General features: G+C 48.8%; 1 protein-coding gene across 1 annotated transcript; it reads left to right on the top strand.

Annotated features, from left to right (window-relative positions):
• Window positions 1-12638: 12638 nt before the first annotated feature.
• NEFL (neurofilament light chain) lies at window positions 12639-21764 on the top strand. Its single transcript, XM_075346468.1, has 4 exons — window positions 12639-13694; window positions 20114-20238; window positions 20742-21034; window positions 21104-21764. Exons 1-4 carry the CDS (start codon window positions 12663-12665, stop codon window positions 21241-21243), a joined length of 1590 nt encoding a protein of 529 aa, XP_075202583.1. The 5' UTR covers window positions 12639-12662; the 3' UTR covers window positions 21244-21764.
• The last annotated feature ends 3431 nt before the right edge of the window (window positions 21765-25195 follow it).

Here is a 25195-nt window from a genome sequence, read left to right on the forward strand (position 1 = left end):
ATTCTTATCTATCTATCTATCTATCTATCTATCTATCTATCTATCTATCTATCTATCTATCTATCTATCTATCCCTCTATCTATCTATCCCTCTATCTATCCATCTATCTATCTATCTATCTATCTATCCCTCTATCTATCCCTCTATCTATCTATCTATCTATCTATCTATCTATCTATCTATCTATCTATCTATCTATCTATCTATCTATCTATCTCGTACCTATCTATAAAGCCTCTATTATATGCCATACATGATCTATTTCTCTATCATCATCACACATCTCAGTATACACCTCCTATATGTTACAGATGGATGACTAGTCGGTCATGGTGATAGGATCATATGTCGCGGGCGGGGGAGGGGACGCCGCGCTCTCCCACTGCTCGGGTCCGGCTGCCGCTGCTGCTGCGGCCTGCTGCTGCTCGGTGGCTCAAGAGGTGGGCCGGATCCCGGGGACTCGAGCGGCGCTCCTCGCCCGTGAGTGAAAAGGGATTGGTTTTTGGGATTGTTTATTGTCCGTGACGCCACCCACGGTTGTGGTGATTGTGTGGACACCACCGCTGCTCTGTATGGGGATCCCGGGAGCGGTGACAGGGAGCAGCAAAGTTGTTAGTTCTCCCCTCCGTGGGTAGGGGGTAGTTGTCCCGGGGCCCAGTGATGGGGTGGGTGATGAGGGATGGCGGGGCCGGTGCAGGGCCTGGTGGGGTGCAGGGACGCGGGGGCAGCGCTGTGGTACTCACTCAGCCTGAGACGGGGACACAGCTCTCGGTAAAACACACGGCTGGAAAGACGGTTCCCACGGACGGCTGCTGTTGCTTTTCCCCAGTAGTTGACGGTGACGGTCCCTTTTCCTGCACCTAAGATGATGTTGGTAGCGATGGGTTCCCACCGGTAACCCGCTCCTTGGCTTGGATATGGGCCGGAGGAGCCCCTTCTTGCCCGCAGGCGCTGGCCCTGAGAAACTGGTGCCTTGGCGGTGGCGGTGTCTCTCTCTAACGGTTGGACTGTTGCCTTCAATCGGGACTTGGTTGTTGGGAGACCCAGAGGTCCCCTTCACTGACGGATTTGGCAAATTCACGGTGACTCCTAGCCTTGCCGGGATCTGAAAGGCCCCTGCCAATGGTGCTGGCTTCTCTTTGGATACCGCTGCGATACCGCCGGGCCACCATCCGTCCACGGTCCTTTCGGCAACTCCAAGCAGCCCCTCCTGCAGACAGTCACCGCCGTCTGCTGACCTTGCTGTTCTCAGTCCGGGGCACACACCCGGACCAACTTCAGGCTTTCTCAACTGTCACTTTCTCTTCCACCTTACTCCTCTCCCTTGCTCCTTTACCACTTCACTTCAACTTCACTAACTGTTCTCTTCACTTCTTCACTTCCCTAGCTTGACTGCCTGGTTTTCCCGCCTCCAGGGCTGTGAACTCCTCGGTGGGCAGAGCCAACCGCCTGGCCCACCCCCTGGTGTGGACATCAGCCCCTGGAGGAAGGCAACAAGGATTTTTGTGTAGCTTTGGTGTACCTAACCGGGGTGTAGGGTGTGGTGGTGTCATGACCTGTGACCCCTGGCTTGCCCAGGGCGTCACACATACATTAGTGATAATGAGTATTGCTCTGTAGATGTTGGGTGTGTTGGAGGCTGTGACCTTGGCGTCATCCTCTCTCGCCCTCTCCCTGCTCTTCCTCCCCAGCCTCCTCTCTTCCTCCCCAGCCTCCTCTCTTCCTCCCCAGCCTCCCCTCTTCCTCCCCAGCCTCCTCTCTTCCTCCCCAGCCTCCCCTCTTCCTCCCCAGCCTCCCCTCTTCCTCCCCAGCCTCCTCTCTTCCTCCCCAGCCTCCTCTCGTCCTTCCCAGCCTCCTCCCTTCCTCCCCAGCCTCCCCTCTTCCTCCCCAGCCTCCTCTCGTTCTCCCCAGCCTCCTCTCGTCCTCCCCAGCCTCCTCTCTTCCTCCCCAGCTTCCTCTCTTCCTTATCAGCCTCTTCTCTTCCTCCCCAGCCTCCTCTCTTCTTCCCCAGCCTCCTCTCTACCTCCCCAGCCTCCTCTCTTCCTCCCCAGCCTCCTCTCTTCCTCCCCAGCCTCCTCTCGTCCTCCCCAGCCTCCTCTCTTCCTCCCCAGCTTCCTCTCTTCCTTATCAGCCTCTTCTCTTCCTCCCCAGCCTCCTCTCTTCTTCCCCAGCCTCCTCTCTTCCTCCCCAGCCTCCTCTCGTCCTCCCCAGCCTCCTCTCGTCCTCTCCTCAGGAGGATCGCAGCCTTTTCCTTCATTCCTATCTGAACTTGCTGCAGTGTTGAATATCAGCCAGATACACTGCAGCACCGTCCTGCAGCATGGCCGGACCCTCCCCGAGGAAAGCCGAGCATTCTCCAATTCCCCTGCAATCTCTGCCCTATTGCATTGCTGGAGATGTGCTGACGGCCGGGATTAGTGCAGACGCTGCCCTCTGAGGACCGGACACTATAGAGCTGTGTGCACTTCTGCCTGATCTGCCGGGAGGGGAGATGCTGCGGACAATGCAGCAGAGGCACCCTCCCTGGACAGCGGCGAGATGACACTGGGATCGCCCGTCATCGCTCAGGACAATCTCTATCACCGAGAGGGATTGTGCAGACGAATTTAAATAATTTTAGGCCAAAACATCATCGGAGGTCCCGGTATAAGGGGCTCTACAGCCCTGACACAAAAAACAGCAGTCACTACGTGTGATAGCAGACCGCTGAATCATGACAGAGTTGTATCTTTCTTTCTTTCTTTCTTTCTTTCTTTCTTTCTTTCTTTCCTTCCTTCTTTCTTTCCCTCTTTCTTTCCTTACTGCTTTCTTTTTTCCTTCTTTCTTTCCCTCTTTTTTCCTTCTTTACATCATTCTTTCCTTCTTTGTTTCCTTCTTTCTTCTTTCTTTTTTCCTTCCCTTCTTTCTTTCCTTCCCTTCTTTCTTTCCCTCTTTCGTTCTTTCCTTCTTTCCATCTTCCTTCCCTTCTTTCCTTCCTTCCTTTTTTTACTTCTCCCTCTTTCTTTCCTTCTTTATTTCCTTCTTTCCCTCTTTCTTCTTTTTTTCCTTCTTTCTTCCTTCCCTTTCTTTCAGTCATTCCTTTCTTCATTCCTTCTTTCTTTCCTTCCATCTTTCCTTCCCTCTTTCTTTCCGTCCTTCTTTCTTTCCTTCTTTATTTTCTTCCTTCTTTCTTCCCTTCTTTCTTTTCTTCCTTCCTTCTTTCCTTCTCTTTCCCTCTTTCTTTCCCTCTTTCTTTCCTTCTTTCTTCCTTCCCTTTCTTTCATTCATTCATATCTTTCTTCGTTCCTTCTTTCTTTCCTTCCATCTTTCTTTCCTTCCCTCTTTCTTTCCTTCCTTCTTTCTTTCCCTTTCTTTCCTTCTTTACAACTTTTTTTCCTTCCCTCTTTCTTTCCTTCCTTCTTTCTTTCCTTCTTTACATCTTTCTTCCCTTCCTTCCTTTTTTCCTTCCTTCTCTCTTTCCCTCTTTCTTTCCTTCTTTCCCTCTTTCTTTACTTCTTTTTTTCCTTCTCCTTCTTTCTTCCTTCCCTTTCTTTCATTCATTCCTTTCTTCGTTCCTTCTTTCTTTCCTTCCATCCATCTTTCCTTCCCTCTTTCTTTCCTTCTTTCTTTCCATCTTTCTTTCCTTCCTTCTTCCTTTCCCTCTTTCTTTCCCTCTTTCATCCATAAATCTATTTTTTCTTCTTTTATTCCCAATCTATAGTTACTCTTCTCTCTCCTTCCTACCAATGTAAGCACGCCCGCACTTTGATTGACAGCTCGCTCTGAACAGATGTGCTGCACTGTCATTTCTTAATCAAAGTGCATTTTAACACTTTTTACCTATAGATTAACCCTATATCTGCAGGTAAATAGTTTTTTCCAACGTGACAGGTTCTTTATAAATTTAGATTTGTACGTGAATGTAATCACAATTTAAACCGGTTGTCCCGGGAACAAAGTTAATTTTAATCTATAGATCTTGGAATAATAATAATAATTTCCACAGTTGGATGTGTTTAAAATTTTTTTCCTGTGCTGAGATAATCTTATATATGTGTCCCTGCTGTGTACTGTGTAATGGCTGTGTCTGATTGTACAGGGACATGGTCTGATCATACCACAGCTCCTGGGCAAGGGAGGATGCTAAAGATTATAAAGTCATTACAGCATGTGATCATTACTGATTCTTTTTGTGAGGTAAAACATTTTTCTGCCTGGTTTTTAAAAATGTTTTACCTCACAGAAAGAATTATTTGTGATCTTGTGCTCTAATGTCTATATACCGGTACTTTTTTTGTGTCCTCACCAGCCTAGGAGATGTGGTATGATCAGACCATGTCCTTGTACAGTCAGACACGGCCATTACACAGTACACAGCAGGGACACATATAAAAGCTTATCTCAGCACAGGAACATTTTTTTTAAACACATCCAATTGTGGAAATTATTATTATTTCAAGATCTAATTATTAAAATCAACTTTGTATTGGGACAACCCCTTTAAGCTCCGCTACATCTATACATTAGATTACTAACTGAACTTACAAAGAACAGTTCTTCAATAATTAGTTGGGGGAGTAAAAACTGAAAATTTAGATGCTTAGTGTAAGGACACACAGCGAGTAAAATGGGCCGAGTGGAGTGCGATAAAAAATTGCATTCCACTCGGGACCAATGTTACTTTATGAGGCAGTTCACATCTGAGATTTTTTTTCTCAGCCCTAATCGGACCGCAAAAACAGTTGCAGCGTGCTGCGGGGGAAATCCAACCCATATTCACTCGCACCCATACAAGTCTATGGGTGCGAGTGAAACATTGGACTGCACGCGGATGTCACCGGAGTGCAGTGCGATAATTGCACCAGCTGATAATGGAGGAAATAGGGAGATTAGTCCCTCCCTCTCCTCCACAGCTGGCATATCACATCCGATGTTCTCACATTGCATGCCATACGCTCGTGTGGCCCTAGCTTAATTTTGACGTCCCAGATCTTTATTTCGTGTGTAGCCAGAAAAGGAGATCTCAGGGACTCAGTGCATTGCCCTATCTATCATGTTAAAGCACCACTCCTGGAGTGGAGCTTAAATCTAAGTCCCCTGTCTCCAGTCTTTTACTCATGCTAAGGCAATTTCAGGTTTTTTTGCCGTCGCCCCAGTTCTGTGCCGTCAACTTGTGCCCATAACTTGTGACTGGCTGGAAGTCAGACGTTACGTCACAAACGCTCAATGCAACTCTATAAGAGCCAGAACAAGGCAAGAATGAGGCTCTCATAGACTTGTATTGAGTTGTGTCCATGAAACACTGGATTACTCCTTAAAACACTGGAGTTGCCGGCAAATCACAAACCACAGATGACCGATCGCAGAGGCGATAGCAGATAATGCCGTAAGGTGAGTATAAGACGGGGGGCAGGGGACTTAGATTGAGGCCACGTTCACACATTGTTATTTGGTGAGTTTTTACCTCAGTATTTGTGGCCAAAACCAGGAGTGGGTGATAAATACAGCAGAGGTGCTCGTGTTTCTATTATACTTTTCCTCTCCTGGTTTTGGCTACAAATCCTGAGGTAAAAATCTCATGAAATACTCAACATGGGCACATGGCCTAAAAATTGGGAGTAATGCTTATAAAGCACACGTTGAGTATTTGGTGAGTTTTTTACCTCAGTATTTGTAGCCAAAACCAGGAGTGGAACAATCAGAGGAAAAGTATAATAGAAACACACGGGCACCACTGCTGTATTTATCACCCACTCCTGGTTTTGGCCACAAATACTGAGGTAAAAACTCACCAAATACTCAACATGTTCACGAGGCCTTAGGGGTACTTTACACGTTGCGACATCGCACCCGAAATATCGTCGGGGTCACGTCGTTAGTGACGCACATCCGGCGCCGGTAACCACATTGCAACGTGTAAATCCTTTGTGCGACGATAAACGATTGCAAATGCGTCGAAAATCGGTGATCTGTGTAGTGTCGGTCATTTTCATAATGTCGGGTCGACCGCAGGTACGATGTTGTTTGTCGTTCCTGCAGCTCCACACATCGCTGTGTGTGACACCGCGGGAGCGACAAACATCTCCTTACCTGCGTCCCGACGGAAATGCGGAAGGGAGAAGGAGGGCGGGATGTTATGTCCCGCTCATCTGCGCCCCTCCGGCCGATTAGTGACATGGCGGTGACATCGCTGTGACGCCAAACGCACCTCCCCCTTGAAGGAGGGATTGTTCGGCGGTCACCGCAACGGCGCCAACCAGAAATGTGCGTGTAAAGCTGCCGTAGCGATAATGTTCGCTACGGCAGCAATCACCACATATCGCATGTACGACGGGGGCGGGGGCTATCGCGCTCGGCATCGCTACCTAATGCTAGCGATGTCGCAACGTGTAAAGTACCCCTTAACACTAGAAGTCCCAGAAATTTCAAGCTCCCTGGGTTTCAAAGGTAGAAATGTTAAATGACCCTTCTCTGGGACTTCTAGTGTTAAGGCACTACTTCAAGAAAAGAGAAAAAAAACCTTGAAGTGGTGCTTTAATGATTTGTTATACTATCCAGCAGAGGGCGCTCTTCACTGCACTGCCAGAAATATTTGGTTGACGATTACCTGCAGATAAGAAAAGGATGGGGCATACTGATATTCAACATGCCCAATTTTTCTTTTTCCTGTTGGCCTACTCCTATACACTATAAATCCTGATAAAAATGTCAGCCTACATCTATTTTTTCATCCCTTCTGTTCTTCATGTTCCATGATTTCTGCTGATTACTATGGCACGATGTAGCTATGTTGCAGCACACAGGTTGTTTTAAAACGCTGCGTATAATAAGCGTTTGTGTTGTGCTTTTTTGTGCATTTTTAAGTGTTTTTTAATGTTTTTATTTTGATGGTTTAAAAGTTCTGCAAAAAAGCTGAAAAAATTGAGATGCTGCAAAGCTCAAAATATTCTGCATAAAATATGCAGCAAAAATGCTGCAGACGTTAGAGAGAAAGCAGCAGAAATAAGGATGCACATAGATCAGCAGCGGAGAGGGGAGGAAGCTTCTCGGGGAGGGCAGACAATAAAGTTTATAGACCAGGAGGAGGGCAAGTAAAGAGGAAATAAGTGAGGTTTTGGGTCTGTGCTGATATATGAAAGCACAGCACCCTGGATACATACAAAGCTCACATCCAGCCTGTATCACAGTGAGGGAAACTCCCACCGGAAAAAAAAATGTAAACCTTGCATCAGCCTGAAAACTGCATACCAAGGCGTCTCAGAATGAAGAAAGGAAGATTGCAAACGGAAAATAAAAACGGTAAAAATAATTTTCTTCATGTCACAGGTGTCCACAGCCTTTACGTTGCTCTAAATGTTGGGTGGGTATAGCAACATAGAGTAATGCTGTCACGCTTGGTATGGAGCAGCACCACGCGTACGGCGACAGGGAAGGGAATCTTTGTGTCTAGGGAAGGGAGAGATGGTGACCCCTGACTAAACCTTCCGCTGGCCCCTACCTCCCCTGACCACCCTAGATAGGGTCCGCACCTATGCACTGAGCAGGATACCTGACCCTCACTGACCCTTAACCGTCCCCTGGCTTACCTTACCACCCTAGATAGGGTCCGCACCTATGCACCGAGCAGGATACCTGACCCTCACTGACCCTTAACCGTCCCCTGGCTTACCTTACCACCCTAGATAGGGTCCGCACCTATGCACCGAGCAGGATACCTGACCCTCACTGACCCTTAACCGTCCCCTGGCTTACCTTACCACCCTAGATAGGGTCCGCACCTATGTGCCGAGCAGGATACCTGACACTGGCTGACCCTGAACTGTGCTCTATGAAAGAAACGGATGGGATGAGCGCTTAGTCAACCCCACTAAGCTCTAAGGAAGACACAGGGAGCACAAACGAGGGGAAGTGATAGAATAACTTATCTCCAAGAAGACTGAGGGAGACGAACAGCAACATACAACAATGATTCTTCAGATGAACCCAAGGCCCGTATAGATATATAACTCTATCCCCAGCAAACACCAAAGGAAATGATGATGATTAACAGCCGAAAGGTGAAGATATCCGCAGGGTCCTCAAAGGAAAGGGATTAACCCTAAGCAAAGAAGATACATATAATACCAATTATACCACAGCAGTAAGAATAGAATGTCAGGGAGCACTTTGTGTAGCCAAACAATGCGACTTTCTACAGTCTGACACCACAGGACTGTCTGTCAACCGTGACACACCCGTAACCAATGCTCAGCATTAAGGAACACCCCATAATGTATTAGTGTGGTGGATTGCTCCTCGTAGAATACAGTAAGATTTTCCAGCCTTCGTGCTGTGCACTGCTCAGATATAGCAACACAGGGGAAGTAGTGCGGGCTTCGGTGTTACCCACAACCATGTGCAGCAGAGGGGAAGTAGTGCGGGCTTCGGTGTTATACACAACCATGTGCAGCGGAAGGGAAGTAGTGCGGGCTTCGGTGTTATACACAACCATGTGCAGCGGAAGGGAAGTAGTGCGGGCTTCGGTGTTATACACAACCATGTGCAGCGGAAGGGAAGTAGTGCGGGCTTCGGTGTTACCCACAACCATGTGAGCAGAGGGGAAGTAGTGTGGGCTTCAGTGTTACCCACAACCATGTGCAGCAGAGGGGAAGTAGTGTGGGCTTCAGTGTTACCCACAACCATGTGCAGCAGAGGGGAAGTAGTGTGGGCTTCAGTGTTACCCACAAACATGTGCAGCAGAGGGGAAGTAGTGCGGGCTCCGGTGTTATACACAACCATGTGCAGCAGAGGGGAAGTAGTGCGGGCTCCGGTGTTATACACAACCATGTGCAGCAGAGGGGAAGTAGTGCGGGCTCCGGTGTTATACACAACCATGTGCAGCAGAGGGGAAGTAGTGCGGGCTCCGGTGTTATACACAACCATGTGCAGCAGAGGGGAAGTAGTGCGGGCTTCAGTGTTACCCACAACCATGTGCAGCAGAGGGGAAGTAGTGCGGGCTCCGGTGTTATACACAATCATGTGCAGCAGAGGGGAAGTAGTGCGGGCTCCGGTGTTATACACAACCATGTGCAGCAGAGGGGAAGTAGTGCGGGCTTCAGTGTTACCCACAACCATGTGCAGCAGAGGGGAAGTAGTGTGGGCTCCGGTGTTATACACAACCATGTGCAGCAGAGGGGAAGTAGTGCGGGCTCCGGTGTTATACACAATCATGTGCAGCAGAGGGGAAGTAGTGTGGGCTCCGGTGTTATACACAACCATGTGCAGCAGAGGGGAAGTAGTGCGGGCTCCGGTGTTATACACAATCATGTGCAGCAGAGGGGAAGTAGTGTGGGCTTCAGTGTTACCCACAACCATGTGCAGCAGAGGGGAAGTAGTGCGGGCTCCGGTGTTATACACAATCATGTGCAGCAGAGGGGAAGTAGTGCGGGCTCCGGTGTTATACACAACCATGTGCAGCAGAGGGGAAGTAGTGCGGGCTTCAGTGTTACCCACAACCATGTGCAGCAGAGGGGAAGTAGTGTGGGCTCCGGTGTTATACACAACCATGTGCAGCAGAGGGGAAGTAGTGCGGGCTCCGGTGTTATACACAACCATGTGCAGCAGAGGGGAAGTAGTGCGGGCTCCGGTGTTACACACAACCATGTGCAGCAGAGGGGAAGTAGTGCGGGCTCCGGTGTTAAACACAACCATGTGCAGCAGAGGGGAAGTAGTGCGGGCTCCGGTGTTGTCCCTAAACATGTGCAGCAGAGGGGAAGTAGTGCGGGCTCCGGTGTTATACACAACCATGTGCAGCAGAGGGGAAGTAGTGCGGGCTCCGGTGTTATACACAACCATGTGCAGCAGAGGGGAAGTAGTGCGGGCTCCGGTGTTACCCACAACCATGTGCAGCAGAGGAAATTTACGGGGTCAGACTGGCCCACCAGAGTAACAGAGGGTCCTCCAACTGGTCCTCCAATATTACACTATTCCCTGGTTCATCAAAGTTTAACACTTTGAAAAGTCATAACATTTTTACAAAATGCAAACTTTTGCGAGTTTTGTTGTTTTCATGCTAGATTTGGCAAACTGCGCCAAAATGGATGGAGCTGGGGTGGGACAGGGGCAGAACGGGGCATGGTGATGCTCACTTGTCGTATTCAAGCTGTTGTGTACCTTACGCTACAAATCTTGACAGTCCACACCATTTTTAAGACGCACCCGATTCATTAAGAGCAGTGCACCTCATAAACGGGTGTTCTTAAGTGATTTTAATTAGTGAGCCATTATAAAAATAGGCAAGTTTGCAATTGACTTTCTTTTTCTATCTGCTGTAATACTCCTGCAATGAGAGCTTTTATCTTACATAGTGTACAGCTAGGTTCCATGGAGCTGCAGAGTAGGCGACATTCCAGGGGTGGGGATATTTCCTAACATACCAGCCACCTTTTTTCTGCCCATTGATTTCTATACAGCAGTTTGCTGCTCATCCCCCCTATCTCTCAGCTCCTGTTGAGCTGCTGTTATAACTCTTGCAAAATCACCAACTCGCACCAAAAGCAGGTCTCCTAATCACAGCTTTGGCTCTCACTGTCCTCAGTCGTGCTCTTGTTCTAATATCTCCATATGTAAAAACAATGATAACAGAGTGGACTCACTGATAGCTGAATGCCTTATAGCAGAACTTTTATAGTTCTACTAATGCTATCACCAGAGCTGTCAGTCAGGGAGAAGGAGAGCCGCCGCCAGAACCAGGAGGTGAGGAGACTGCAGAGCTGCGAGCTGCTCAAGAGGCAACTTGAGAAATACCCCTGTAGCAAATCAGACGGCTCAGACTCCACTGCGCCCCCGCATCAACGATGGCAAAAACAACTCTGGTCTTGATGAATTGGGACCGACCTATGTGATTATATCAAGCTGCTATTTAATATACATATTAGGATGGTGGGAAGTGAGTAAGGATAAATAGACAGTGGAATTCTGTAATATCAGCAAATGTCTGTATGTGCACTGTGATCATACAATCTATACCTCTATCTATTTTTTCTATCCATATATCCCTCTATCTTTCTCTTTATCTATCTATCTATCTATCTATCTATCCCTCTATCTATCCATCTATCTATCTATCCCTCTATCTATCTATCTATCCCTCTATCTATCTATCAATCTATCTATCTATCCCTCTATCTATCTATCTATCTATCTATCTATCCATCCATCTATCTATCTATCTATCCATCCATCTATCTATCCCTCTATCTATCTATCTATCTATCTATCTATCTATCCATCTATCTATCTATCTATCTATCCCTCTATCTATCTATCTATCTATCTATCCATCTATCTATCTATCTATCTATCCCTCTATCTATCCCTCTATCTATCTATCTATCTATCCCTCTATCTATCCCTCTATCTATCCCACTATCTATCTATCTATCTATCTATCTATCTATCCCTCTATCTATCTATCTATCCCTCTATCTATCTATCTATCTATCTATCTATCCCTCTATCTATCTATCCCACTATCTATCTATCCCTCTATCTATCCCACTATCTATCTATCTATCTATCTATCCCTCTATCTATCTATCTATCCCTCTATCTATCCCACTATCTATCTATCTATCTATCCCTCTATCTATCTATCTATCTATCTATCCCTCTATCCCACTATCTATCTATCCCTCTATCTATCTATCTATCCCTCTATCTATCCCTCTATCTATCCCACTATCTATCTATCTATCTATCCCTCTATCTATCTATCTATCTATCTATCCCTCTATCTATATCCCTCTATCTATCTATCTATCTATCTCTCTCTCTATCTATCTATCTATCCCTCTATCTATCTATCTATCTATCTATCTATCTATCTATCTATCTATCTATCCCTCTATCTATCTATCTATCTATCCCTCTATCCCTCTATCTATCTATCTATCTATCCCTCTATCTATCCCTCTATCTATCTATCTATCTATGTATCTATCTATCCCTCTATCTATCTATCCCTCTATCTATCTATCTATCCATCTATCCCTCTATCCATCTATCCCTCTATCTATCTATCCCTCTATCTATCTATCTATCTATCTATCTATCCCTCTATCTATCTATCTATCTATCTATCTATCTATCTATCCATCTATCCCTCTATCTATCTATCCCTCTATCTATCTATCTATCCCTCTATCCCTCTATCCCTCTATCCCTCTATCTATCTATCTATCTATCTATCTATCTATCCCTCTATCTATCCCTCTATCTATCTATCTATCCCTCTATCTATCTATCTATCTATCCCTCTATCTATCTATCTATCTATCTATCCTTCTATCTCTCTCTTGGCTAGTACATTTGAGGCGTATTACCTGCAGCTTTTCTAAGCCCTTGATCACACTGATCCGTTTGATTTGCAGCTTTTATACTATATCCTCCCCCATAGCTGTGGCCTCGGTTCGTCCTCTCCGCACTGTCCCGGCTCCTGACCGCAGGCTGCTCTCGGCGCTGTGTGTCCCTCGTGTGTCCTGCAGGGGGAGCCTGTCCCTGTGCTGCAGAGGGCTGTCCTGTGTGCGGATCTGGGGAGTGCTCTGCTGCTGTCCTTGGTGCTGGGGCTCGCAGTGCGCATGCTCAGCTCTGTGCCCCGTCCTATAAGTAGATGTGCAGCCCGGAGTTGCTCGCAGCCGGCACCATGAGCTCCTACAGCTATGACCCGTATTACAGCAGCTCGTACAAGCGCAGGGTGGTGGAGAGCGCGCCCCGACTACACATCCGCAGCAGCTATGCGTCCCCGAGCAGGAGCAGCTACTCCCCGGCGCTGTCCTCCGTGCGCCGGAGCTATGCCTCCTCGTCCTCCTCATCCTCCACACTGATGGCCGGCGCGGACTCCCTGGATCTCACCCAAGTGGCCGCAATCAGCAGCGACCTGAAGATCGTGCGCACCCAGGAGAAGGCGCAGCTGCAGGACCTGAACGATCGCTTCGCCAACTTCATCGAGCGGGTGCACGAGCTGGAGAAGCGCAACAAGGTGCTGGAAGCCGAGCTGCTCCTCCTGCGCCAGAAGCACAGCGAGCCGTCCCGACTGCGCGACCTGTACGAGCAGGAGGTGCGGGAGCTGCGCCTGGCGCAGGAGGACGCCATCGGGGACCGCCAGACCCTGCGCAGCGACCGGGAGCGGCTGGAGGAGGCGCTGCGGGCGATCCAGGCGCGCTACGAGGAGGAGGCGCTGAGCAGGGAGGACGCGGAGGCCAGGCTGCTGGAGATCAGGAAGGAGGCGGACATGACCTCCCTGGCCAGGGTGGAGCTGGAGAAGAGGATGGACAGCCTCCTGGACGAGATCGCCTTCCTGAAGAAGGTGCACGAGGAGGAGCTGGCGCAGCTGCAGTCGCAGGTCCAGTACGCGCAGATCTCGCTGGAGGTCGATGTGTCCAAGCCCGACCTGAGCTCTGCCCTGCGCGACATCCGGGCGCAGTATGAGAAGCTGGCGGCCAAGAACATGCAGTCCGCGGAGGAGTGGTTCAAGAGCCGCTTCAGCGTCCTGACCCAGAGCGCGGCGCGCAACACGGACGCGGTGCGGACGGCCAAGGACGAGGTGTCCGAGAGCCGGCGGCTGCTGAAAGCCAAAGCGCTGGAGATCGACGGCTGCCGGGGGGTGAACGATGCGCTGGAGAGGCAGATCCAGGAGCTGGAGGACAAGCAGAGCGGGGAGATCGCCGGCATGCAGGTACTGGGGGGAGCGCCGGCATGGAGGGGGAGGGGCGAGAGCGCCGGCATGCAGGTACTGGGGGGAGTGTCGGCATGCAGGTACTGGGGGGATCGCCGGCATGCAGGTACTGGGGGGAGCGCCGGCATGGAGGGGGAGGGGCGAGAGCGCCGGCATGCAGGTACTGGGGGGAGCGCCGGCATGGAGGGGGAGGGGCGAGATCGCCGGCATGCAGGTACTGGGGGGAGCGCCGGCATGGAGGGGGAGGGGCGAGATCGCCGGCATGCAGGTACTGGGGGGAGCGCCGGCATGGAGGGGGAGGGGCGAGAGCGCCGGCATGCAGGTACTGGGGGGAGCGCCGGCATGGAGGGGGAGGGGCGAGAGCGCCGGCATGCAGGTACTGGGGAGAGCGCCGGCATGGAGGGGGAGGGGCGAGATCGCCGGCATGCAGGTACTGGGGGGGAGCGCCGGCATGGAGGGGGAGGGGCGAGAGCGCCGGCATGCAGGTACTGGGGGGAGCGCCGGCATGGAGGGGGAGGGGCGAGATCGCCGGCATGCAGGTACTGGGGGGAGCGCCGGCATGGAGGGGGAGGGGCGAGAGCGCCGGCATGCAGGTACTGGGGGGAGTGCCGGCATGGAGGGACTGGGGGAGGGGAGAGATCGCCGGCATGGAGGGACTGGAGAAGGGCATGGAGGAACTGGGGGAAATCGCCGGCATGCCGATACTGGGGAGATCACCGGCATGGAGGGACTGGGGGAGGGGGGAGATCTCCAGCATGGAGGCACTGGGGGAGGGGGGAGATCTCCAGCATGGGGGAGGGGGGAGATCACCAGCATGGGGGAGGGGGGAGATCACCAGCATGGAGGCACTGGGGGGAGGGGGAGATAGCAGACATGGAGGTACTTGGGGGAGGGGGATATTACCGGCATGCAATTACTGGGGGGAGGTGGAGATTGTCGGGATGCAGGTACAGTGGGAGTTCACCTGCATGGAAGCACTGGGGGAGGGGGAATTTCGGCATGCAGATGCTGGGGGGGAAATCACTGGTATGCAGGTCCTGGGGTCCGCTGGAATGGAGGTACTGGGGGGGAGATAGCAGGCATGTAGGCACTGGGGTGATCACCTGCATGGAGGGAGAGGGGGGAGTTTGCTGTCAGGGAGGGACTGAGCGAACTGTTGGCATGCAGGTACTGGGGGTAAGGAACATCGCCGGCATGCTGGTACTGGGGGGAGGGCAGAATGCCGGGAGACCGCCAGCATGCAGGTACTGGGGGCAGGGGAGATCGCAGGCATGGAGCGACTGGGAGCTTACTGGCATGCAGGTATTGGGGTGAAATAGCAGGCATGGAGGTACAAGGGGACCGCTGGCATGGGGGGGACAGAGGAGATCACCGGCATGCCAGTACTGGGGGGAGATCACTGTCAGGGAGGGACTGAGGGGATCACTGGCATGCAGGAACTGGGGGGAAAGGAGATTACCGACATGAAGGGACTGGGGGACCGCCGGCATGGGGGGACAGAGGAGATCACCGGCATGCAGGTACTGGGAGGAAAGGAGATTACAGACATGGAGGGACTGGGGGACCGCGAGCTTGCGGGAAGAGGGGAGATCGCAAGCATGCAGGCACTAGGGGGAGATCGCTGGCAGGGAGGTACTGGGGGGAGGGGATATCGCCTGCATGGACGGACTGGGGGCAGCGTGGAGCCTGATCAGTCAGTAATCAGAGACATCACTCAGTTATTGATGTGCACAGGGCTGTATATGGAGGGTCAGTGTATACAGTACATCACAAAAGTGAGTACACCCCTCAAAATTGTGCAAATATTTCATTATATCTTTCCATGGGACAGCACTGCATATCTGCCCCGTGTTACAATGTGCAGTGTCAGTGTGCAGCTTGTACAATAGTGTAAACTTGGTGCCTTCTAAATAACTCAAGGCACAGCCATTAATGTCAACAAAAGTGAGAACACCCCCTAAGTGAAAATGGCCAAATTGTGCCCAATTAGTCATTTTCCCTCCCCGGTGTCATGTGACTCATTAGTGTTACAAGGTGTCAGGTGTGAATAGGGGCAGGGGTGTTACATTTGGTGTTATCTCTCACACACTCTCTCATACTGGTCACTGGAAGCTCAGCATGGCTCCTCATGGTAATGAATTCTCTGAGGATCTGAAACAAGGAATTGTTGCTCTACATAAAGATGGCTGAGGCTATAAGAAGATTGGCAGCACCATGTGCCTGAGCTGCAGCACAGTGGCCAAGACCATACAGTAGTTTAACCAGACAGGTTCTTCTCAGAATAGGTCTTGCCATGGTTGACTAAAGGAGATGAGTGCACGTGCTCAGAGTCATATCCAGAGGTTGTCTTTTCAGAATAGACGTATGAGTGCTGCCAGCATTGCTGCAGAGGTTACATGGGTGGGGGTCTGCCTGTCAGTGCTCAGACAATACGCTGCACACTATATCACATTGGTCTGCATGGCTGTCATCCCAGAAGAAAGCCTCTTCTAAAGATGATGCACAAGAAAGCCCACAAACAGTCTGCTGAAAACAAGCATATTATGGACATGGATTACTGGAACCATATCCTGTGGTCTGATGAGACCAAGATAAACTTATTTGGTTCAGATGGTGTCAAGCGTGTGTGGCGGCAACCAGGTGAGGAGTACAAAGAAAAGTGTATCATGCCTATAGTCAAGCATAGTGGTGGGAGTGTCATGGTTTGGGAATGCATGAGTGCTGCCTGCTGTGGGGGCTACAGGTCATTGAGGGAACCATGAATGCCAATATGTCCTGTGACATACTGAAGCAGAACATGATTCGCCCTTCCTTCGTATTCTAACACGATAATGACCTCAAACACCTCCAAGACGCCCACTGCATTACCAAAGAAACTGAGGGTAAAGGTGCTTAACCGGCCAAGCATCTCCAGACTGAAACCCAATGGAGCATCTGTGGAGACTCCTCAAAAGAAGGTGGAAGAGCGCAAGGTCTCTAAGATCCACCAGCTCTGTGATGTCGTCATGGAGGATGGAAGAGGATCCAGCGGCTCCCGTGAAGCTCTAGTGACCTCCATGCCCAAGAGAGTTAAGACAGTGCTTGAAAATAATGGTGGCCACACAAAATGTTCACACTTTAGGCACAATTTGGCCATTTTCACTTAGGGGTGTACTCACTTTTGTTGCCAGCGGTTTAGACATTAATGGCTGTGTGTTCAGTTATTTAGAGGACACCAAATTTACTGTACAGTGTATCACAAGATCAGATCTTCAGTGTTGTACCATGAGAAGATATAAAATATTTACAACAATGTGAGGGGTGTACTTACATTTATGATAAACTGTGAGTCCTGTAGCCTGGAGGGTTAGTATATATGTCCTGTAGCCTGAAGGGTCAGTATATATGTCCAATAGCCTGGAGGGTTAGTATATATGTCCTGTAGCCTGAAGGGCCAGTATATACCGTATGTTCTATAGCCTGGAGGGTCACCATATATGTCATATAATAGCCTAGAGGGTCACTATATACAGTGCCTACAAGTAGTCTTCAACCCCCTGCAGATTTAGCAGGTTTGATAAGATGCAAATAAGTTAGAGCCTGCAAACTTCAAACAAGAGCAGGATTTATTAACAGATGCATAAATCTTACAAACCAACAAGTTATGTTGCTCAGTTAAATTTTAATACATTTTCAACATAAAAGTGTGGGTCAATTATTATTCAACCCCTAGGTTTAATATTTTGTGGAATATCCCTTGTTTGCAATTACAGCTAATAATCGTCTTTTATAAGACCAGATCAGGCCGGCACAGGTCTCTGGAGTTATCCTGGCCTACTCCTCCACGCAGATCTTCTCCAAGTTATCTAGGTTCTTTGGGTGTCTCATGTGGACTTTAATCTTGAGCTCCTTCCACAAGTTTTCAATTGGGTTAAGGTCAGGAGACTGACTAGGCCACTGCAACACCTTGATTTTTTCCCTCTTGAACCAGGCCTTGGTTTTCTTGGTTGTGTGCTTTGGGTCGTTGTCTTGTTGGAAGATGAAATGATGACCCATCTTAAGATCCTTGATGGAGGAGTGGAGGTTCTTGGCCAAAATCTCCAGGTAGGCTGTGCTATCCATCTTCCCATGGATGCGGACCAGATGGCCGGGCCCCTTGGCTGAGAAACAGCCCCACAGCATGATGCTGCCACCACCATGCTTGACTATAGGGATGGTATTCTTGGGGTCGTATGCAGTGCCACCCAGTCTCCAAACGTCACGTGTGTGGTTGGCACCAAAGATCTTGATCTTGGTCTCATCAGACCAGAGAACCTTGAACCAGTCTGTCTCAGAGTCCTCCAAGTGATCATGAGCAAACTGTAGACGAGCCTTGACATGATGCTTTGAAAGTAAAGGTACCTTACGGGCTCGTCTGGAACGGAGACCATTGCGGTGGAGTACGTTACTTATGGTATTGACTGAAACCAATGTCCCCACTGCCATGAGATCTTCCCGGAGCTCCTTCCTTGTTGTCCTTGGGTTAGCCTTGACTCTTCGGACAAGCCTGGCCTCGGCACGGGTGGAAACTTTCAAAGGCTGTCCAGGCCGTGGAAGGCTAACAGTAGTTCCATAAGCCTTCCACCTCCGGATGATGCTCCCAACAGTGAAGACAGGTAGGCCCAACTCCTTGGAAAGGGTTTTGTACCCCTTGCCAGCCTTGTGACCCTCCATGATCTTGTCTCTGATGGCCTTGGAATGCTCCTTTGTCTTTCCCATGTTGGCCATGTATTAGTGCTGTTCACAAGTTTGGGGAGGGTCTTAATTAGTCAGAAAAGGCTGGAAAAAGAGATAATTAATCCAAACATGTGAAGCTCATTGTTCTTTGTGCCTGAAATACTTCTTAATACTTTAGGGGAACCAAACAGAATTCTGGTGGTTTGAGGGGTTGAATAATAAATGACCCTCTGAATAAACTTTTCACAATTTAAAAAAAAAAAAAAATAACATTCTTTTTTGCTGCAGTGCATTTCACACTTCCAGGCTGATCTACAGTCCAAATGTCACAATGCCAAGTTAATTCCGAATGTGTCAGTATATATATCCTATGCCTGGGGGGGTCAGTATATTTTTCATATTGCCTAGAGGGTCACTATATATGTCCTATAGCCTGGAGGGTCAGTATATATGTTCTATAGCCTGGAGGGTCAGTATATGTGTCATATAGCCTGGAGGGTCAGTATATGTGTCATATAGCCTGGAGGGTCAGTATATATATCATATAGCCTGGGGGGGTCAGTATATTTTTCATATTGCCTAGAGGGTCACTATATATGTCCTATAGCCTGGAGAGTCAGTATATACTGTATGTCCTATAGGCTGGAGGGTCAGTATATATATCCTATAGCCTGGGGGGTCAGTATATTTTTCATATTGCCTAGAGGGTCACTATATATGTCCTATAGCCTGGAGAGTCAGTATATACGTATGTCCTATAGCCTGGAGGGTCAGTATATATGTCATATTATAGCCTAGAGGGTCAGTATATATATCCTATAGCCTGGGGGGGTCAGTACATTTTTCATATTGCCTAGAGGGTCACTATATATGTCCTATAGCCTGGAGGGTCAGTATATATGTCATATAATAGCCTAGAGGGTCACTATATATGTCCTATAGCCTTGAGGGCATGTATATATGTCCTATAGCCTGTAGGGTCAGAATATATGTCCTATAGCCTGTAGGGTCAGAATATATGTTCTATAGCCTGGAGGGTCAGTATATGTGTCATATAGCCTGGAGGGTCAGTATATATATATCCTATAGCCTGGGGGGGGTCAGTATATATTTCATATTGCCTAGAGGGTCACTATACATGTCCTATAGCCTGGAGAGTCAGTATATACTGTATGTCCTATAGCCTTGAGGGTCAGTATATACTGTATGTCCTATAGCCTGGAGGGTCAGTATATACTGTATGTCCTATAGCCTGGAGGGTCAGTATATACTGTATGTCCTATAGCCTGGAGGGTCAGTGTGGTGCCCAGCTCCGGTCTGCAACCTTTACAGGATGCAGGGCAGGAGTGGAGGACACAAGATGGCAGGGAGAGGAGCGTGGTGGAGAAATCCCACCTGGGTGTTAGATGCTCAGAGGAGCAGGGAGGTTGGGGTAGCGTTAGGGGTGAAAGGTTAAGCACCTTGGACAGATCAGAGCAGCGGGTGCAGGTCTAGAGATGAAAATGATGGGTACATGGTAACTTTCATGGAAACCTCTGTGCAATGCCGGACTGCTGGTGGAAAGTTCAGCACCATGGACAGAGGAGAAGACAGAGTCTGAGATTGGGTGTAAAAAATTAGAGGTCACCAAGGTAGTAGAAATTTCATTTTGAATGCAGATGTAAAGCCTCCGATGATAGAGGAGCACCGACACTGCCATCATTGTGTTCTTCTCTCACCCACAGGATGCCATTAACAATCTGGAGGACGAGCTGAGGAATACGAAGAGTGAGATGGCGAGATACCTGAAGGAGTACCAAGACTTACTGAATGTCAAGATGGCGCTGGATATAGAGATCGCAGCATACAGGTAATTTCCCTGGCTGGGATCATGGAGAGGAAGATGGACCAGGATGAGGGGGTCGGTTACAGTATCTGAGTGTATCTATAATGCCAGACACCCACTGGGTAAAGCTGTTGGGTTCCTTTTTGTCATGGCCTCCCACTGGGTAAAGCTGTTTGGTTCCTTTTTGTCATGGCCCCCCACTGGGTAAAGCTGTTGGGTTCCTTCTTGTCATGGCCACGCTCTGGGTAAAGCTGCTGGGTTCCTTCTTGTCATGGCCACGCTCTGGGTAAAGCTGTTGGGTTCCTTCTTGTCATGGCCTCCCACTGGGTAAAGCTGTTGGGTTCCTTCTTGTCATGGCCTCCCACTGGGTAAAGCTGTTGGGTTCCTTCTTGTCATGGCCTCCTACTGGGTAAAGCTGCTGGGTTCCTTCTTGTCATGGCCACGCTCTGGGTAAAGCTGTTGGGTTCCTTTTTGTCTCCTCTTTGACATCATGGCCTCCTCTAAGTTTCTTCTACCTGTTCACGCAGAAAGTTACTTGAGGGTGAGGAGACCAGGCTGAGTTTCTCCGGAGTCGGCGCCATCACCAGCGGCTACACGCAGAGTGCTCCCGTGTTCGGCCGCTCCGCGTACAGCCTCCAGAGCAGCTCCTACATGTCCACCCGCTCCTTCCCCTCATACTACGCCAGTCACGTCCAAGAAGAACAGCTCGACGTAGAAGAGACCATCGAGTCCTCCAGAGCAGACGAGGCCCAGGCAGAACCTCCTGAAGAAGAGGAAGAGGCTGCAGAGGAGGAAGGAGGGGAAGAGGCCGAAGAAGAAGGTGAGACTCTTTCTGCTCTTTGGAGGGCAGAAATACGACCGCCATTATATTTGATACATTTTTCCATAGGTGAAGGAGAAGAAGTGGAGGAAGAAGAAGAAGAGGATAAGGAAGGAGAAGCTGAAGAGGAAGGCGAGGCTGAAGAGGAAGGTGAAGGTGAAGAAGAGGAAGAAGAAGCCGCAGAGGAAGAAACCAAAGTTAAAAAATAAATATTCCTGCAGAACACAAAAGATTTTGCGGCTCGTAATTGCTCCTCACTTCCAATACACTCACCCCGTCCCGGTCCGGAACGCACCCTCGATGGTTGTGTTGCCTTCCAACCTTAGATTCGGACCCTCCCGCTTTTCGCAGACCCCAACCCCACCCTGGCCAGCTTCCCCAGGTTGTGCATGGTTACTGCAGGTGAGTCCAGACCCCAGAGCTTCTCTCCAGTGCAGCAGGGGTGATTTTTTTGTTTCTTTTTTTCATCATTTTGACACTATTAACCCCTCCAATGCCTGTCAACCAGCAGAAAATTCCACAGCAATACCGATAACTCCATGACTTTCCCTTTAAATCAGGCAGATTTCATCCGCAGTTCTATTTTTGGGTCACCTCATCCTCCATCATGGGCGCCGCTGGCTGCAAGGCAACGGAGAGATGCAGCTAATGAATTCGTCGGTGGCTTTTTGTGGATCTGTGTCTGTAATCGCAATAAAGTGGCAAAACAGCATCCAGTCAGCAAACTGGACCCGTGTCATAGCGTGCGCATTTATTTATTGGCTGTGTGTGGCGGAGAACAGAAAGGGGACAATTGAGGTCTATATACACTAATATGGTGGATCTAGGGAGCGGGGGTGCAGGGTGAGGCCAAGGGTACAAAAGTTTAATGGTGGCTGGAGTCAGCGCATGCACGGGTTGAGCTCTCGGCTCAAGATCTCATCTGCGCACACGCTGCCTCCGGTACATTGATCTGCCAGCAGCGGACTTTAGGAAAATGGCGCCCGGAGGTGGAGCGTGCGCAGATAAGATCTCGGCTCATCATTGATCTGACAGCTCAATCTGTGCACGCACCGAATCCGGGCGCAATTTCTTTTAAGCCCACACCACCAACAGTTTCTGGATGTTCCTGCCTCACAGTGCCCGCAGTGAGCATCCTGGACACACGCATCGCCCTAATCCAGCACCACCACTGCCTCCTGTGACCTTGCTCCATCACGCCTGCCACGCCCCCCCCCCCCCCCCCCCGGTAAGAGACTACCGAATTATAAAGTGGACCCCATATTTTTTTTTACTTTTTTTTTTTTCTAAATTTGTCATGCATCTTATAAAATGAAAAAAACAAAAATGTCTGCTCCCTGCTTTGCTCCGATGAATGGAAGCAGACAGCTGCAGAGAGAAAATAAGTTCATTTTCTCCCTGTAGCCGCTGCTCCAGTAATCCATCTACCCAAAGATTAAACGCCTTTACCTGCAGATTAACCATATATCTGCAGGTAAATAATATTTCTGTTAGTGATAGGTGGTTCTTGGGATTACAGTATTGATGTTCTATCCTGTGATAGGTGGCAACTGATCAATGAGGGTCCCACCATTCTTCAGAACAGAGCTGTAAAATGCAGCCTTGGAATAATGTGGTGGAGACACATTCTTTCTCCATGGGACTGCTGGAGATAGCTGACCACTTCATTTCTCAGAGCCATTTTTGGAATAGTGGGTCCCCTGTGATAGGATAGGGCCTCCCGTGATAGGATAAGACCCCCAGTGATAGGATAGGGCCCCTGTGATAGGATAGGGCCTCCAGTGATAGGATAAGATCCCTAGTGATAGGATAGGGCCCCTATGGTAGGATAGGGCCCCCAGTGATAGGATAAGATCCCTAGTGATAGGATAGGGCACCTGTGATAGGATAGGGCCTCCCGTGATAAGATAAGACCCCCAGTGATAGGATAGGGCATCTGTGATAGGATAGGGCCCCCAGTGATAGGATAAGACCCCCAGTAATAGGATAGGGCCTCCCGTGATAGGATAAGACCCTCAGTGATAGGATAGGGCCCCCAGTGATAGGATAAGACCCCCAGTGATAGGATAGGGCCCCCAGTGATAGGATAGGGCCCCCAGTGATAGGATAGGGCCTCCCGTGATAGGATAAGACCCTCAGTGATAGGATAGGGCCCCCAGTGATAGGATAAGACCCGCAGTGATAGGATAGGGCCTCCTGTGATAGGATAAGACCCTCAGTGATAGGATAAGACCCCCAGTGATAGGATAAGGCCCTCAGTGATAGGATAAGGCCCTCAGTGATAGGATAAGGCCCCCAGTGATAGGATAAGACCCCCAGTGATAGGATAAGGCCCCCAGTGATAGGATAAGACCCCCAGTGATAGGATAAGAACCCCAGTGATAGGATAAGACCCCCAGTGATAGGATAAGACCCCCAGTGATAGGATAAGACCCCCCAGTGATTAGCATGTGGACAGGTAATAACTTGCTAAAATAGGGACAACCCTTTTAGATGTGCCACCAATATCAGATTAGTGAGGGTTCGCCTCTGCACCCCAACACAGATATCGGTATGATATTGATCGATCTAATTGATATTGATATAAACCAAAACCCTTAATAGAGTTGTCTTGAGATGTCTTAAGGAAACTGTGCCGTTCATTGACTTAAAGCTAGTTCCTCCCAAACATGGTTCTCCTAAGTTTAATTATATCTTTAAAGGGGTATTCCCATCTCCAAGATCCTATCCCAATATGTAGTAGGTGTAATAATAATAATATTAGCAAATACCTCCAATTAGAAATGTAGTATAGTTCTCCTGATATATTCATGTCCCTTACCTCATGTGCAGAGCATTGCAGGATCTTAGTTATCCATGGTTATGACTACAAGCAACTAACTCTGACTATATGCGTGGTTGTAACCATGGTCCTGCAATGCCCCGCACATGAGGTAAGTGACATAACTTATCAGGAGAACTAAACTACATTTCTAACTGGAGGCATTTGCTAATATTATTATTATTACTACACCTACTACATATTGGGATAGGATCTTGGAGCTGGAAATACCCATTTAAGAAATCAACACTCATAAATGTCACATTTCTTAAAAGTGGTCATCCTAAGTTCTTAAATGGTCAAAATTGCTTATGAAAACAACTTTGTAATTGATCCCTCATTAAAATCCTTTCCGATCTGAAGAACAGATGGATTTTTTAATTTTATAGTTTATAGCTCATTGCCCTGGTTCCCGACCGCCTCTACAGTCCAAGAGTGGCCGATTATCTAGGTAAGGAGCACGCGCTTCGGAAGTGTTGCTCGGAAGATGGATCTGCCCATCCTCAGGGATCCTTTTATGATAAGACACAAAACATTCCCCGCTAGAATCCATGGAGGGTTGGGATCAGCAGTGCATTCATTCTTTTGATCCGAACAGTCAATCATCAGGAGCGCCCCGCTCCCCTGTAAAGCAGGAAGTCGGGGCAGGGAGTGGTGCGCTTCAGAAGAAACTAAAAAAACTTAGAAACTTACATAACCCCTATAAATTGATTGTTTAGTTTTAAAAAGCCCATTTTAAAACCCAATTAGAGGATCACTCACTTCAGAGGATCCAACATGTGTATGCATTACAAGGCGGTGCAATACCTAACTTCTCCTCTGGGGGTGCTGAAAGTTCCCTTCACATCCAATGACCAGTTTAGCTTCATGCAGTGGTATATACTATTATAGCGCCATTTATTCCATGGTGCTGTACATGTGCAAAGGGGTACACATAGTAGGGACAAGTGCAATAATCATAAACAAGGTACAGGAGAAAAGAGGATATATAGATAACACCTCCAAAATAGCAGCCCCCTAATATATTCCTTCTAACAGTATCCTAATCGTACCCTTCTGAGCTTCTGGAAATGCCATTTCTTCTATCAGTATCCTTGCCCCTGAGGTCCTGGTTCAGGCTTATATATAAGGGGAGAATCACCATCCTACACTGCCCCCGGTGGTCTTTCCCAGGTATAACACAATTAATGACATTCCACTGTAGTGGCCCTTTAAGTAATAAGTGTTTGCGCTATATCCTGGTATTTTATATGCGTCCTCGTGGGTAAGGCTACATTTTAATGCTATATAGTAAGAAGAAAAAATAGAGGATCCAGGACAGGATAATAAGGGCACCACCA

Source organism: Anomaloglossus baeobatrachus, chromosome 4 (assembly GCF_048569485.1).
Source record: "Anomaloglossus baeobatrachus isolate aAnoBae1 chromosome 4, aAnoBae1.hap1, whole genome shotgun sequence".
Lineage (NCBI taxonomy): Eukaryota > Metazoa > Chordata > Amphibia > Anura > Aromobatidae > Anomaloglossus > Anomaloglossus baeobatrachus.